Source organism: Alternaria dauci, chromosome 6, assembly GCF_042100115.1.
Source record: "Alternaria dauci strain A2016 chromosome 6, whole genome shotgun sequence".
Classification (NCBI taxonomy): Eukaryota; Fungi; Ascomycota; class Dothideomycetes; order Pleosporales; family Pleosporaceae; genus Alternaria; species Alternaria dauci.
In genome coordinates, this window is record NC_091277.1 from 2,740,265 (window position 1) to 2,755,838 (window position 15,574).

Here is a 15,574-nt window from a genome sequence, read left to right on the forward strand (position 1 = left end):
GACTCTTGGGCGCTCTTTGCGGCTTGGTTCTTTGGACCAGGCTATCAGGGGTATGAACCAGGTTACGGCACTGACGTGTCTCATGATAAAGCCTTCTTTCCACGTAACCGCGTCGTCTTTCAAGCCTTTTGGCTGAACAGCTGCGTCTTCTCTCTAGGACCGTCCTTTGTCGCGGGCTATGTGCTTGAATGCTGACCATATTGCGATGCCTGTCAAGACAAGTGTCAAGATCTCAGTGCTCACTTTTGAGAGTCGGTAACGGCTCCTTCTGACATCCATATAGAGTTCGCTAGTAAGAGAACTTAACGAGTTTAGATAGTAGCAAGCTTTATTTACTGCCTCTGCGTTACACTTTCTCTGCGTTATCTACATCCGTCCTTGTGAGGGGTGCCCTCGACTTAAGCTGGCGATCTCGCAATGTCTTTAATGGTCCGCGCCCTGCGAGGCGCTTTCTAGACTTCCTTGTTGAAAGGTGTCGGTCTGGGAAATCCTCTTGTTCCGGATTGCAATGTGGAGAACTACAGTCGCAAGGAATGCGGTACCCAGACATGAGATCAAGTGGATTACTCGATCCAATCGGTACCCGATTTTCAGTATGCATTGTGCACTTGCGCTCCGGGCGATTGAGTTTTACTGTAGTGAAGTCATCCAGCGCTGTTACAAGGTCCATGAGCAGATGCTGAAGACGCCGCACTCGATGGTCAGGTACTATGACGTTGAACTGGGGGTACTGTTGCTGCTCAGCTGCGATGGACTCCTCCTCTTCGTTCAGTTTCTTCAGCTTCTGCTCGCGCTCAATACTCTCCTCCAAAGTCATCTTGTCCACCTTCGTAGCATCATCCTGATCCCGAGCTTCTTGCAATCTTTTCCTTTCTAATTCTGTCATCTGACCCTCTTCGTGGTGAATGATATAGGCTCTCTTGGTCTCGTAGGCTTGCGGATTGGATTCTGTCGGCCATTTGCTGGTATACAAGCTTCGGAATCGACGGTAAATGATACGCTGAAATTCTTCCTCATACCATTCAAAGAGCTTGTGCAAGCCCGGCGAGTCTCCATGCTCCGATTCAGAGGCTGGCTTGTACTTCTTCTGGAACTCGTTCCACCCAATTACTCGCAGCTCTCGGGTGGTTTCAGTAGTCTCAGCATCCTTATGTTCAACGGCTTCGGTAAGGTATCCTTGAGCAGCCAGTATGTCGCCTTCGAACCAGCGCATCTCGCGGCTTTCCCGCCCCTCGTAGTCCATAGAGATGAACTCATCCTGTATCTTCCAAAGAAGTTTCTTTAAATTCTCCGCCTCTTTGCCCCTGATGTGTGCGAAGAAGTGTGTCGTTTCGCGAATGATGTGAACGCCAGCAAAGTACGAGCCGATGAGGTAAGACGTGAACTCGCTGTTCCATCCGTCACCGTAGGCTGCGCAACGCTTGGGACTGTAGTTGTCTTCATCCAGAATGTCGTAGAACCAGTTGGCCAGGTCCCATGCTGCGATGATGAGGGGCACGGAGTATCGAGCCAGCGTCTTCTTATTCGCACGAGCTTGAGTGCGATGTTCGTTCCATCCGGACATCCAGGCAGTCGATAGCGCGGCAAGTAAGGCGGCAATGCCTGTTACAATGGCTGCGACAATAGATCCGTCGAGTGCCATCTTCCTCTAGCAGAAGCTTACTGCTCGAAGACGAGAATCGGACGGGTATTAGGAGTAGGCGCGAGTGGTGGATATCGAGATGGGATGACTGCTTATGAACTACAGCTGAGAGCTACTACCACTTCGCGCCCGTTGATCTCCTCGAAGATCAGCTTGCAGATATGAGCCTGGATTGCGCTAGTCATACACAACGTATGCAGTTCAACTCTAGACATCGCCTTTTAGGACGCTAGAGTCAGCCACGTTAGATCCAGGGTTCGACTCAGATTGTACTTACTGCGAGCTTTCGACGTATTGCAGCCGCGACACAGGTTTCTAGAACTTTATTATTATCTCGTGAACAAGTTCCACCTGCTGGCAATGTCGAGGCGATATAGTGCTTAGCGGATGCGGCTTCACCTTTGCACGCAGCTGCAACACTATTCAACGCAGACCGGTTAGCATGGGTCTGGAACGTCTATCGTTCCTTGTTGACTGGTGATAGCATCGGTCATGAATTCAGCCTCAGCTGAGAATCACAGCTCCCAGCAGTGCGCATGAAGATCTCGACGATCTCATGCGCCAAGGAATGTGGTGGAGATCGGATGCGGCATCTAGACATCGGCCGGCGCCGACTAAACGGGATCGAGGCCCGCTGATCAGCGCACGCCACATTGGTACCATCCCATCTGATGGATGGCGCACTGCCGCTTGGAATAAGCAAACAGTATCAGTAGCTTGTCTACCCGCCACCTTGAACGCAGGCCATGTCGACATTCGTACCTATCAGCCCCAATGTGTATATGGGTCTAGACGACTTCCTGCGGTTATCCTTAGTGTGAGGAAGTATTGTCCGATGGCGACGATGATGAACGGTAGTTTAGTGCGGCTCTCTGATTTGTCTATGAATTGCAGTACCATGGATCTCTTATGTCCATCAGCCAAATAAGTCACTCGGTTAACACTAGAGTTCCAAGCAATTGTAGAACCTCTGGACTAATCAGTCCAATCGGTTGCTTTCACGTGAGCTACTTAAAGTTCTAACTAAGTCAGCCCGTCCCGCTGTGGTGTTCTAGCGCCCCGATGCCAGCGAAGTAACTTACTTGGTTGATAGACCCACCGCATGGATCGCCGAGTTGGCCACCAGGGTTCGATTTTGCAGTCAGCCAACGAGAAAAAGTATTTTAGCGATGCGTCTTCGTGGCTTTTGTAACTAAACGAGGTCTAAGACAAGCTATAGATCTTGATAAATTGAAACTCTCCGAGAGCCCTGGTGTTGGCCGACTTCCTTTCGAGTAATGTACCAAACAACAAGGCTGGGAATTTGAGTGAGTCCACTTCGAAGTAGAGTCAGATTTACCCACTAATATGCTTTGATAAGAACAGAGATATCACCCACTGAGAGCAATGGCTATTCCACCCAGCAAGGTTCCCAGCAACGAAGTCTATGAAACGGAACCGGCGAGAAAGCACTCCTTTTGGAAGCTTTTGAAAATCGCTCTCGCCTTCGTCACAGTGTTCTTTCCTTTGGTTTTCATAGCAACGTTGTTGTGTCTTTTCGTCACGATCCCGGCTTGGACGATAAAAAATCCGCCTGAAGAGAACGCGAACCTTCCTTATCACGCTCGAGATGCCTCGCTCCTCACAACAAAAATATTGATGAACAGGGTTTCAGTTACTAGCTCGTTTGCATCCAACGTCGGCCAATTTGCTGCTGCTCCCTTTCTACTGCTTTTCTCATTTCTTGTAGCGCTCGAGCTAACAAATCGACGCGAACTTATGGATCAAGATGTGACGAAGCTTCTACAAGGCGATCAAACATTTTTCCTCAACTGGACTGTACTTCGGTTATGGCGTGCTCGGAACACAAAGATTGCGAAGGCGACGAGGATTGCTGGCATTGGGGCTGCAATATCCGTGGTTCTTACGTACGTATTCGTACCAAGTATATCAGATTCTCAGCTTGCTAATCTGCGCAATAGTATTCTTCTAGTAGCCGGAGGTACCTATGCTCACTAAGGACTTCAAACGGAGCTGACAGTATTAGACAAAGTATTGCAAGCAACCCTTGATGAAACGGTACAGCGAGTTTACGATGAGAACTCTGCAGAACCTGACTTTGTGGATCCGGATTACTTTGGCGGCTTCAAGATCAACGAAGCTCTGTGTGCGCCCACCGAAACAGTCATAGATATCTACGATGAAACAGTTCCCCCTCCCTGCTCAATCAACGGGTCCACCGACCCTTGGACGCTCCCAAACGCTCGATCAGCATACCAAGTGCTCGCTACAGGATTACTGAACCAAACAGGCCACTATCACGAAGTGGATTTTGTTGCTCTAGAAACTGCGTACGATGCAGGCGCATTCAGGAACACGCAGCTCATCACGCACATCCACAACGTCAGCGGTGAACAGCACATTCTCTACTTCAATCCATGGTCAGCCGCAGAAGACGAGGATCCCAAAACCACCAGCAAAGTGCCGCAGTTCGTAAGCCAGGATCTGGAAAGAGTTGGTCTCGACTACATCGCCACAACAACTTCTATTGTGACCAAGTGCGCTGCCATTACTCCGAACTGTGGAATTTACAACACCACGGGTCCTTCAATACCATATCGCTGCTCCGATAGCTTCTACGGCGACTTGAATGAGATACCGACAAATGGGTTAGAGCGTCTCAAAGGTTGGAACACGACGTTCTTTGACTTTCGGGACGACTCTTCGCGACACGTTTCAATCGCATCTCAGCTGAACCCTTTCAGTTACGAGATTACAGCCGTGGTAGACAGTATCGATCTTGATGGCCTTATCGACTTGAAAGATCCACAGGTACCCCAGGGCATTGTCGTCAAGGTCGGTGATGGTCGCGTGGGATTTGCGCTTTCTTGCAATTCCACAGTCTACGACGTTGTGTATTCGCTCGTAGATGGTGACATCCTCGCCTTCAACACAACACTAGCGGCTCCTAGTACAGCAGCCATTTTCAAAGCACCAGTTCAAGCGGGGTTTGGTAGCTATGAGCTGTTTGAGAAAGCTGCAATGTCCGTATTGCTGACTCAGTCGACTGTTATGGACGCGATGGAACTTGCCTTTAGCCAAACCTTTCTGGCGCTTGCGGCGGGTGTATACGCCCCGACTCCTTCCATTGAACAACGTTGGCGCTGGGACATGACGGTAACGGAGATTGGAAAGGCGCCATTCTACATTTTAGTCGTTTGCATGTTCTTGTACGCGACTGTCGTTATAGTCTTCACAGTGATTGCACTCGTTCTTTTCTGGAGGACTGATGTGCGAGAGGTACAGGCCCAGTTGGTTCCGTAAGGCTAGGGTGATGTTTCAATCAAAATCAGTTCGGTCAATCAACTTCACAGCGGAGATTTGTAACTTCATTTATTTCACGTGCTATTCTTAAGTATCATATTAGATGGAATACTACTACTGCAGTGTAGTGGTCTTGTCTGTAACTACTAACTAGCAAAGACAATCGGTCACATGGGCAGTGTTGCACATGTGCATACTCAGTTGCAAATGGCTGCACTATATACTCTCGCTGATCTACGTAGCCATATCTATACCCAAAGAAGACCCAGATGCCACCTTCCCGTCATGCTGCCGCGTCGCTGCGGCTCCTGGCGGTGGGGTAGTCATGTCAACTAATCCGATCGACGTGCCCCCATCTCGTACTAGCGGTGTTTGTGCTACATTTGCTGTGTCGGGATCCGCCGAGGAATCTGTGGTTGATGCTTGAGGCGCGGTCCGTCTTGGTAATTCTGGATCCGAGACTTTTTTGCGGCCCTTGCTTCCTTGCTTTCCTGTCAAGCTCTTCAACCAAGCAAGCACCTTGTTCAGGAGTTTTGTGGTCCAAGCATACAACTTTTCTGGTGTGCTCTTGAGCCCAGCAAGCAAGTTTTTCGGTAGGTTCTTGGACCAAGCAAGTACTCGTTTTCGCCACACAGATTCTTCGTCGGGGTTTATGTACTTGATCGCTATCCATACTGTCACGCCTGTCAAGACTATCGTCAAGACCTCTGCACTGGCTGATAAGAAGGGTTAGTGAGTGTTGGCCTTGGTTTCAGCGTGGAATTCAGTCAAGTAATACTGGTTTCGTCGCATTTGTGGGAGAAATCGAGATCCACTTACCAAATATGCCGCTGATCTTGCCTTTGTGGTAAGTGCCATCGCCACTAGGAACTTGGAGCTTCTCGAGCCCCTCGATCTTGAGAGCGAAAAGTGCAGTAAGGAATGCAAGTGGAGTGAATACGATGGTAATGACGGTGAATCCAATGACTGCAGTACTCAAGATGAGGCTGTTGTGCGTTTCCCTGATACTAGCGTATGTGCGCTTCAAGTTGAGCATGTCCTGTATGGTCTTCTCAATCCTGCCGGCATCATCGTCGATTTTGGTTACTCGTTCCGTATACTTGTTGACCTTTTCTGGCATACTCATAACTTGATTCCACCGTTGTGAAAATCGACCATCATCTTCCTGTCCGCATTCTTCGAGGAATGATCCCAGTACACGCCTCTGTTGTTCGAGAACGTGCTTTATCATGGCGAGCTCACTACGTACGTCGGAGATAACGTGCATAAAGTATCGTTCGCGGTGGTACTCGGAGCCACCAAAGTCAGAATTTTCTCCAGGACGCGTCTTGACGTAATCGCTAACTTCTGACAAGAGACTGACAACCCTTGTTTCAAAGAGATCCAGTGTGGGTGGGTACTCGAGGCTGCCTTGAGTGTAGCTCTTGCCAAATCCTTCGATGAAAGTATTGATGATGAAGCCGAGGCTGAGATTCGCATCCTGCTGCCAAAGATTCTTTTCTGGCCCTGTTTCCTCGTTTGTAAGGCTTTCATACAGGTAGTCAGACCCTTCCGGTTGAGGAAAGGCGGATACGACGACGTTGCCCAACCTGTAGAGCCACAGCTGCGGGACCATAAGGACGAACGCATTCTTGTCTATACTTTCATTCTTTCCGTCTCGCTCATTATACGTGTCGAAGGTATCAGTACTGTGTGAGACCACCTGGTCGTGATTACGTTCCCGTAGAGCTTCAGGCGAGAGTCCTGGATAATACGATTCGTCTAACGTGTGTGCTAGATGGTGGAAGCGTAACAAAAAATCATATGGCTTCAAATAGTTTTGAAGTTTCTTGTGCTGTTTTCTTGATTCCTCCTGTTGTCCAATCGTCGTAAGCTTGAGATAGGGGAACTGAGAGTATAAGCATCGACCTGAGGGATAAGTATGGTTTTGATCACTAACGACTATAGTCGAACGAATTGAATTTCGCTTAGCACGTAGTTCGTACTGTATCTCATAGAAGGCTTGTAATTAGCACGAACTTCAGAGACATCATAATCTTAGCCGGGTCTATCATACATCTGTACCGTCCGGTGGATATTGCAGATCATGGCAGTCGTAGGACGACTCTAGGTACCTCAGAAGAGGATCTTTTGATATGCTCAGGGAGTTTTTGAGGGTTCTGCTGTAAGCGAAAGAAGCCGGAAGGTCAAGGATATGTATGATAGTCTGTAGAACATAAGTAGGTCGCTTGATCGCTGGGAGGATATCCTTACGTCTATCATTAACATCTGTTAAAGTTAGCCTAGCGGTATCTCCAGAACAAAAGATGTCCACAAACATTGTTCATGTTGATATGGATCCAGGTCACATCCAGATGCAGGGTGGCTTCTAGGCCAGAGTCTCCATTTCGTCTCTTCCAAAGTGATGCGTACTTGTCTTTGAGTGTTCTCTTCTCGAAGTCTTTAAACTGCAACTTCTGTTGGTGAAACTGCAACTTCTGTTGGTGAAATTCAGTTTCTATAGTTCGGGGCGTCCGGCCGAAGTAGGATAAGCTGATACAGCTCTCGGGTAGTAATTTCAAGAAGAGATGAACACTTGTCAGGAGTTCCACCTCCGATAGAGCGAATATCCTAGTGTTCATTTCATCCACATCAAAACCGTTGTTCCGTGGATCTGCCCCGCACAACAGCAGGAGGTCCACTGTCTCAGGGACACCTACCCGGATGGCTCTTGAGAGTAGAAAGTCATTTTTGTCCGGCTTTTTGATGTTGATCTCCGATGATAACCACCCAGCGTGATCTCGGTTGCCCCGAAAGATGGCAAGAATACTTGCTAGTATCGCCGATTTTACATCTTGAACAATATGGGTGGTTGTCTCCGCCTCCACAATCAAACTGTCTAGTTGATCCCAGAATAACGTGATTCCACCAGCGTCTTCTATGTCCCTCCTCAAAGCACTTTTAGAGAGTGCTTTGAAGGTACTCAGCTTTTCATCAAGTCTTTTCACACTCTCCAATTCTTGCAATGTCATTCGTTTGGATTTCCAACGACCACGAAAGAGTGTCATGGTCGAGATATCTGATAGCAATTTTAGTACATTGCGCGATCTGCGATAGAAGCGGACATACCTTTGTTGAAATTGGCACATCTTGGGTCTCTAGGGGTTAATGTGAAGTATTCTTCCATAGATGCGTCAGTGCCGGAATGCTAGGTGTTGCGGGGAGTGGAAAGAAAGGCCGTCATCCTGGGCGACTGCCCTACTTATCCAGCTCCTTCGATAATCTCACCAGCAGTGCTTATCGCGAGTACGCGATTCGACCAGGTTCATGCAAGTTGAGCGTATCATCATCAAACACTCAACGCCATCATGCACCCTCGCCCAATAGTGAGTTCCAGCCTCGCGCGTGGGTGGGGGGCGATGTGATCAATTTCCAGCTGAAAATGACCGGCGGTGAAACAGGGGCGGAGCTGTATTTAAGCAACCGCAAGCCTCTCGGTGGGGTTCTGGGGTCCGTTTACTCCAACAGAGCTTCCACCGTCATGAAGTGCGATACTAAATATTTGCTGGCTTTATCCTGACAGACGCACGCGATGCAGGTTCTGGCATATACAGAATATTTGATTTGCCCTGGTTCGTCTTCGGGCGCATACTGAAGAGGGGGTCCGGAAGAATAGGGTGCTATTCGCGGATGGATTGTCAGCCCCCAACTCATTCAACTTCCAGTCGGAGCATGCACAGCCCCGGCGTCTGACGAACCATAGGGTTTAATTGGCCTCTGGGGCTTGTTTGCCTCAAGCCGCCAGAAGCCTTCAAGGGGTCTTGGGTCTATTGCTCTTGTCTGCAGTCGGGAACCTGGAAGGCTCGATCCGAAAGCGGACTAGTTGTATATGACGTCACCGTGCAAATTGCAACGAACCTTGGGAGTCGCTCACGCAGCGGCTTTCAGTTTACAAAACACTAATCAACACTGTCAGACACACCACATTGTCATCTCGAGATGCAATATGTTGCGCAACGACAGACGGTAGGCTTGTATGAGAAGCTATCTAGCCATCGAAGTAACGGACCCTACTCATACATCGTCGTCTTGCAGCTCAGCCCGCCATTCCGACGCACTTCCAGCAGATCGTGGCTTGTTCACAAACACCAAAGCCATGCAATCAACTGTTCCCTGAAACATAACCCAATAATCATCGCGATACAGTAGACCTCCCGAAAAGCGACGCTACACTCTCGAGGCCTCCACCAGGAGACTGTAAAGCGACTTTACATACTCGTGGTGAAGGGCATCCCACGACCCCGCTCTTCAGCTTTCAGCCTCAGCATCCACTTTCCGAAGATTAACGAATCACAACCACTAGCTCGCTCTCCTGTCTTATTAGAGGCTGCTGTTGGCTTGTTCGAGAACCGGTTTTCTCTCACCAGATTCCAAGGTTGTGCCTGAGCTATGGACTAATAGCGGTGAGACCGACACCTGGACATACCTAATTAACGCTTCCTATCCCCGCGAGAATTACTGCGGTCGAAAATCCCCTAGATCAAACTATGGAGCGAAGAACAAAAGTCCGAACTCTATCGACAACGACGTTTATGCCCCCTTTTCTGAAGCTTGCGGATCGAGAGACGGCCTCCGCGAAAAGCTACGACTCATCAGCGATTGCCAGGACCGAAGTTTTCAGCCAGAAAAGGCCATTCAGAGGCTTCGCTTCCTAAGTCTTCCAATAGCCGCACAACACCCTCTACCGGCGACGACGCACGATGAGGTAGCAAAAACATGCACTCGCTGTGCAAAATACCTATTGTTCAATGCTGCTTGCGATATCAAAGACAACAACACGTCCGAACAGATCTGCACGCTGCAACTGACAAATCCGGGAGATCTGCAAAGCTGCAACCACTACGTTGCTGTCTCGTATTGCTGGCAACAGCCAAAAAGCCTTCCTGAACAAGAGACGCCTGCACCGAGTTACAATATCCTGAATGGCAACCAAAAGAGAAAATGCCGCGCTCCACCTAATGTTATCCGGCGCGCTATAGACTTTGCCATCTTCAAAGGCTATCGGCTTCTTTGGATAGACCAAGAGTGCATCGACCAGAACGACATTCAAGACAAGTCATTGCACATCCAAGCCATGCATTTGATCTACAGACAGGCTTCCGATGTGGTCGCGATTCTCAACAGCGTCTTGTCAAGCCAGGTGCAAGCAGATATGCTGGAATACAAAAGTTTTGCCAGAACGGAGGAACAATATGCTTTACGTCATTGCAAAAGCTCGCAGTCCCGGATGGAGATGAAGCGTAACGTCGCTATGCAAATCGTACAGCTCGCTGAGGCTCTTGCAAGTGACCCTTGGTACACGCGGGCCTGGACGTACCAGGAAGCATTCCTTGCGACTCGGCCCGTCTTCCTACTGGTCCCCTGCCATTCCCATCTGTGCGCGCCGTCAATACAGATGGCCGTTGGCTCTCAGCTTGTGGTCTATGACACCGAAGTCTTATCGGTCTTGGACTCGCTGCCGCCTTGGCTCGAAGACGCAACACTTCTTTCTCTTCATCCCTCTCAACGGGATTACCATCAAAAAGAGCTAGAGAACCATGGGCTTTCTGAAATGCTACACAAAAAGCTCTTCATTGATTTAGAAGTTCTTCGGGACTCAGTACCAGAGTGGAAAAGTTCGTCGGTTTACGTGGCTCTTGAGGTCCACAGGCTGTCCGCTCTCGATGCGATACAACCCCTTCTCCGGCATGGCATTACAGACTGTCTCGATTTGATTGCTATATGCGGGAACCTTTGCAACTATAGTATTCGCCTTGATACAGACATGGTTCGCAAAGCGCATATAGGACTGAGCGTGGCTTTGTTCTCGCTCGCACTGCTCAACGGAGATGTAAGCCTTTTGCTTGCGCTCAATGGGAATGCACCTTACTCTGTCACTGACCGTTCGAAGGCATTACCTTTTGCCAGTATAAACGAGGTCGTGACAGCACCCAACAAGGACGTGTTAATCGGTTGGGTTCCGCAATCGATTTGTAATTGCCGTATACGTTCTCCAGCATTATGGTCGGATAGCCTTTTGACGAGAGGAATCCTTTGGCGTGTTGAAAACATCGATATGAGTGCAATTCGACAACGTTTTGTTGAACACGAGGACTCCATAATAAGACAAAACTGTCCGGACAGTATCATTCAGAAAGTGATTGACGCCGCCTACCATTATCTCAATGAGAAGAATGAATTTGCTCTTGTTCGAGCTATTCAAACTTCTCGGTGGGAGAATCAAAAGCAACGTATAGTCTTGACAATTATGCGCTACGGCCGTATTCCTATCGCTGTAACGAAAGACCGCGCACTTTCACGTTACAAGCTACCACCAGGAACGGCTTACCAGTATTGCGATTCAAATACTGATATCGGCGACTGTTCGCCAAACTTTAGTGCCTACTGGGCTGCATATGTGTTCACACCATACCGAGTCCTCATCGAGGCAGAGAGCCATAATGGAACTCCACAGTTTTTACTCGTGTGGTAGATTTCTAGGATTGAAACAACTCCTGTAACCGCATATCAAGAAGATGGTCCTCAACAGGACACTGGGATAATGCCTACCACGACTGACATCTTCAGTCTAGGACGGCCGAGCAAGATGAAAGTGGATGAGAAGTTCTTCTTTGGTGACTCCAAAAAGCTTGTCACGAGGTTCTCGCCATCTGAGGAGATCTATCGACTTCACTGTTTCTAGCCAGGACGCGAGCGTTGTCTACGACGCGAACCATGTCCAGGAGCATCATGTATATCTGTACTCCAACAAACGCGGTACATCTGCAAACAAAGAGGAAGACCACGTAACCGCTGTAGGAAGACCTAATCGACAATGTTGACGCCGTATCCCTACCACCGCGAAGTCGGTCGCTATCACATCGCAAATGTAATATTGTCCCCGTGAACGCCTATCAGGTGAACTGTCATCTTGTACTCGTGTAGGAAGGCGTGTACATCATCTTTATTACCTCTCCTGCATTGATGGACTAGATACCAAGGCGCCACAGTGTGTTCATAGCTATGGGCGTATGTTATAGAGAGTGAGGAGCAGTAGCGCGAACATGTACATGCAATCCGCGCCGTCGCTGAAGCCGCACCTGTTGCCGCGACTTTTAGAAAAGGATTGCGACTAGCAAAACATCTTGCTTCAACGGCGTGAATACGATTGATCCCTTGTTCTCCGCTGTTATCTATAGATAGTCAACAAGGGAGATCACAAGTGAGCAAAAGCTACGATAAGCAAGTCGTCGGCCCTATTACTACCTAGTACCCCCCGCATGATCTCCACCTCTAGATCTAAGTATCCTCTACACGATAAGCGCGCTCGACGAACATGTCGCTCTTATTCTCACTTTGCTTACATGTTCATCTCCTAGTCTTGGGGCCGTGGGTACGCTACTATATCTATCGCTGACGTCCTTGGAAGCTGTGCGTATATATCAGCAGCTCACTAAAGTCCGGATGAGACAGTAGTCGTGGGCACAATTCGGTGTGATGAGCACGCGTCGGGTCAGCAGGTGATGAACGAGTGTAGTATGAAGGAGCGAGATCACACTTTCAAAAGATCTTGAACTAACGAGCAAGCCACGTCGCCGTGGTCATGTAATTGGGTATCAATCTTCAGCTCATATCCCATCTATCCAAGTTTGAATCCATCCCTCCATTCATGCGCATGCATTGTCATCATAAGACATGTCGACATCCAACCTAGAAAAGAAAAAAACTTAGAACAAACGCCGGTGATGCAATCTATCGTAATCCCAAACCAAAGGAGATAGATAGTAAAAAGGTGGTCGTCCATATACCAAGCACCATCTTTCACAACTCCGACTAAGCCGCCTCAGCCAGCGCCTCGCCCAACGCTTCAGCATCATAATCCTGCACAACGACCTTAGTCGGCGCATCTGGCACCTCATCAAAGAAGCCCCAAATCGGCCCATTCTGATTAACGCCGCTCGGCCTCAATTTGGGCTTCTTCTTCCTCTCCCCCTCTCTCGTCGTCCCCTCGCTTGCCTGCGAGTCCAGTGTCGCCTGCGAATCCTGGGTCGACTGCGTTTCCTGACTAAGAATCGACGGCGCACGGTTATCCGCCGTGGTGGCGTTAGAAATAGCAGTCGCAGGCGGAGACACGACGGGCGCAGGACTTGCACCCCACTTGCCAAACACCCAGCCGCCGACTTTCTTTGTGAGTCCTTGGCTACCAACCTGCGGCCCATCGCTCTTCCTTGGCCCCCGCTTCTGGCTCGCAATGTTCGCGTACAGCCTGTCTCGCTGCGCCATGCTGCTCTGATTCGTCTTATTGCTCAGAGTGCCGTGCGCGGTCGCAGTCCAGGGTGTGAGTTCAGGGCCGACAGAGCCAGCGTTGCCTGGGGTAGCGAAGCGTGCAGCGTTGGAGTAGAGGAGCTGCGAGGGACGGGACTGCAGAGTGTGGATATCCATGCCCGAGACTGAGATGAGGGACTCGTGGGAAGCGTGGCGGCGCAGCGCGGGGCGCATGGCCGTCATGGGGGAGACGAGGTCGTCGGGTTCAAAGTCGCCTGTGGATGTCATGAGCGAAGGCTCGGCGGTTGATAGCGACGACTCTTCGCTCTCACGCTCCTCGGGGATGGCGGCTTGCGGCTCCGTCTGCGGGAAGTACGGTGACAGGGTGAAGCTGGCATCCGAGAAGGAGTTTGCGGGGCTGACAGCGGAGATGACGGCCGATGCAGGACTGCTCTTGGTTGTGAAGGCAATCGGGGTACTGGAGCTGCGCATCGTCGACAGACTGGGTGGCATGAGGCCGCGGGACTTGCGGCGGAGATGTTTGCTCCCGCTCTTGGCTACCTCCAAGGTGCCAGACGAGCGTCGCATCATCGGAGGCATGCCGTCGGGATCGGAGCTGTAGTCGTTGGACTTGACCGGGCCGAACATGGGGGACTGGAAGTCGATTGAATCAGGGGGACTGGTGGGGCGGGACGAGTCGTACGCCTCGCTGAAGACGCGGTCGTACATTGACCCGCGGTGCGAGTCTGATACGGGTGAGCCCGCAAAGGAGCCTGGTGTGAGAGTGGATGCCTGAGACCATCTGTGCGAGTTTGGCACAGTGACGGCCGTGTGTTCCAGTATCGTCGCCGTGGACGAGCGGTCGAGCGTCGGGGGCGGGTCGAAGTGTGTCGGGGTGAGCGAGAAGCGCTTCTTCTTGGGCCGTCGCTGTGCAGGCGGCTTAGGAACGTTGCGAGTGACTTTGGGCCCGTGGTAGTGGTGGTGTATGTGCAGTTCCTGTTGCAGTGACGCTTCTTGTTCCATCTCGAGTTCCTTCTGCAGCGAAGGGCTCGTGACGTCTTCGGATGAATTCGATACCGGCTGGTGGACTTTGAGTTGGTCCCGCAAGCGCTCCACTTCTTCGTTTGAGTTGCCGAGCAGCTCGCGCAGTTCGAGGATTCCGTGTTGCAGATTGGCGTTGTCGAGCAGAATGTCCTTGACGAAGTGGGAGACGACGTTGGGCCCGCCCTTGTCGGTCCCTGCCTTGGCCTTGAGCCTGCCGGCGGCCGAGTGCAGGTTCTCTTCGACGGCCATGCGGCGCTCCATGCGAGCCACGACCTCCATGTGTCGCTGGCGCTCGGCGCGGGACTCCTTTTCGATGCGGTCAATCTGGTCCTGGAGGTCTCCTATGGTGCGCTCGGCCACCTTCCAGCGCTGGATGGCGGTGCGCTCGTCGACGAGTTTGGCATCCAGACTGCTCTGCAGCTGCGACTGTTCTCTCTCGAGGTCGATGAGCTGGCGCTCGAGGAGCTGGGTGCGCGCTGCGAGCGAACTAAGGCGGTCGATCTCATCCTCGGTGGAGCGCAGCGTGTCTTCCAGGGCGCGGATATGGGCATCGGACTCGGCCACGGCGGTGTTGAGCTGCTCGAGCTGGTCCAGGAGGTCTCTGTTGGCCTTGATCGTCTGCGCATTCTTGGCCTCGAGCTCGATCTTGTCCTTCTCGAGCGTGTTGATGGTGTGCAGCATCTCCTTGCGTTCGCGCTCCGAGTCGGCGACATAGGCTTCGTGGCGGACGAGCAGGGCCTGCAGGGCAACGGTTAGCGGCATGCGCGACGTGGGAGCCGCAGCAGGGCAGCCGATCGTGGAGAGAGAGAGAGAGGAACTTCATACCTGGCCCAGCTGTGCCGCCTTTGACACATCTCTCTCGAGCCCCTCTAAGAGTCTTCCGTTGTGAGCCAGGAAGGCGCAGTCCTGGCTCCCACAGCAACACCGAGGCCCTGGCATGCCACCAAGGCCGCCCGTGTCCATGTGTGCGACCCCTCTGCGGGCGTAAACAGCGCCTTGAGAGCCTGCACGTGCTGTGTTGTTGTTGTTGTGAGTAAAAACTGCGTGTGAAGAGCGTCGATGGCGCCGCTCATGCTCCCTTTAATTGTTGGGCGGGGAGCAGCTGCAGAGACGCATAGGGAGAGCGGTGGGAGTGGAAAAAGAAAAGCACGGCGGCGTAGGGAAATGGAGGTGTGGTCAGTTAGTCGACGGCGCGTCGAGCGATTTGCTGTTCCTGACTATGTGCCCGCCCGCCCGCCCACTCGACACCACTCACTCAACCAGGTGTCCCTGCCAGCACAGCAGCCCCGCCAAGCCCCCTGC

The 15,574-nt window shown here is 51.1% G+C and overlaps 4 protein-coding genes across 4 annotated transcripts; 1 reads left to right on the top strand and 3 right to left on the bottom strand.

Annotated features, from left to right (window-relative positions):
* Positions 1–423: 423 nt before the first annotated feature.
* Positions 424–1,642, bottom strand: ACET3X_007208 (uncharacterized protein; the record flags this gene model as incomplete). Its single annotated transcript, XM_069453423.1, has 2 exons — positions 424–480; positions 635–1,642. The coding sequence occupies 2 exons, from the start codon at positions 1,640–1,642 to the stop codon at positions 424–426; spliced, it is 1,065 nt and encodes a 354-aa protein (XP_069305976.1).
* Positions 1,643–2,799: 1,157 nt separating this feature from the next.
* Positions 2,800–4,986, top strand: ACET3X_007209 (uncharacterized protein). The gene is made up of 4 exons (XM_069453424.1): positions 2,800–2,949; positions 3,003–3,549; positions 3,604–3,623; positions 3,669–4,986. Exons 2-4 carry the CDS (start codon positions 3,029–3,031, stop codon positions 4,943–4,945), a joined length of 1,818 nt encoding a protein of 605 aa, XP_069305977.1. The 5' UTR covers positions 2,800–2,949; positions 3,003–3,028; the 3' UTR covers positions 4,946–4,986.
* Positions 4,987–5,708: 722 nt separating this feature from the next.
* On the bottom strand, positions 5,709–7,272 carry ACET3X_007210 (uncharacterized protein; the record flags this gene model as incomplete). Its single annotated transcript, XM_069453425.1, has 4 exons — positions 5,709–6,833; positions 7,002–7,104; positions 7,161–7,180; positions 7,264–7,272. The coding sequence occupies 4 exons, from the start codon at positions 7,270–7,272 to the stop codon at positions 5,709–5,711; spliced, it is 1,257 nt and encodes a 418-aa protein (XP_069305978.1).
* Positions 7,273–12,796: 5,524 nt separating this feature from the next.
* ACET3X_007211 (uncharacterized protein) lies at positions 12,797–15,235 on the bottom strand (the record flags this gene model as incomplete). The annotated part of the gene is made up of 2 exons (XM_069453426.1): positions 12,797–15,010; positions 15,098–15,235. 2 exons carry the CDS (start codon positions 15,233–15,235, stop codon positions 12,797–12,799), a joined length of 2,352 nt encoding a protein of 783 aa, XP_069305979.1.
* Positions 15,236–15,574: the final 339 nt, after the last annotated feature.

What these genes read in the sequence shown, in the direction of transcription:
- ACET3X_007209 (XM_069453424.1), top strand. Translation starts at nt 3,029, where the DNA reads ATGGCTATTCCACCCAGCAAGGTTCCCAGCAACGAAGTCTATGAAACG. An exon ending in GCAATATCCGTGGTTCTTAC is followed by an intron (nt 3,550 to 3,603) that starts GTACGTATTCGT and finishes TCTGCGCAATAG; the next exon opens with TATTCTTCTAGTAGCCGGAG. An exon ending in TATTCTTCTAGTAGCCGGAG is followed by an intron (nt 3,624 to 3,668) that starts GTACCTATGCTC and finishes TGACAGTATTAG; the next exon opens with ACAAAGTATTGCAAGCAACC.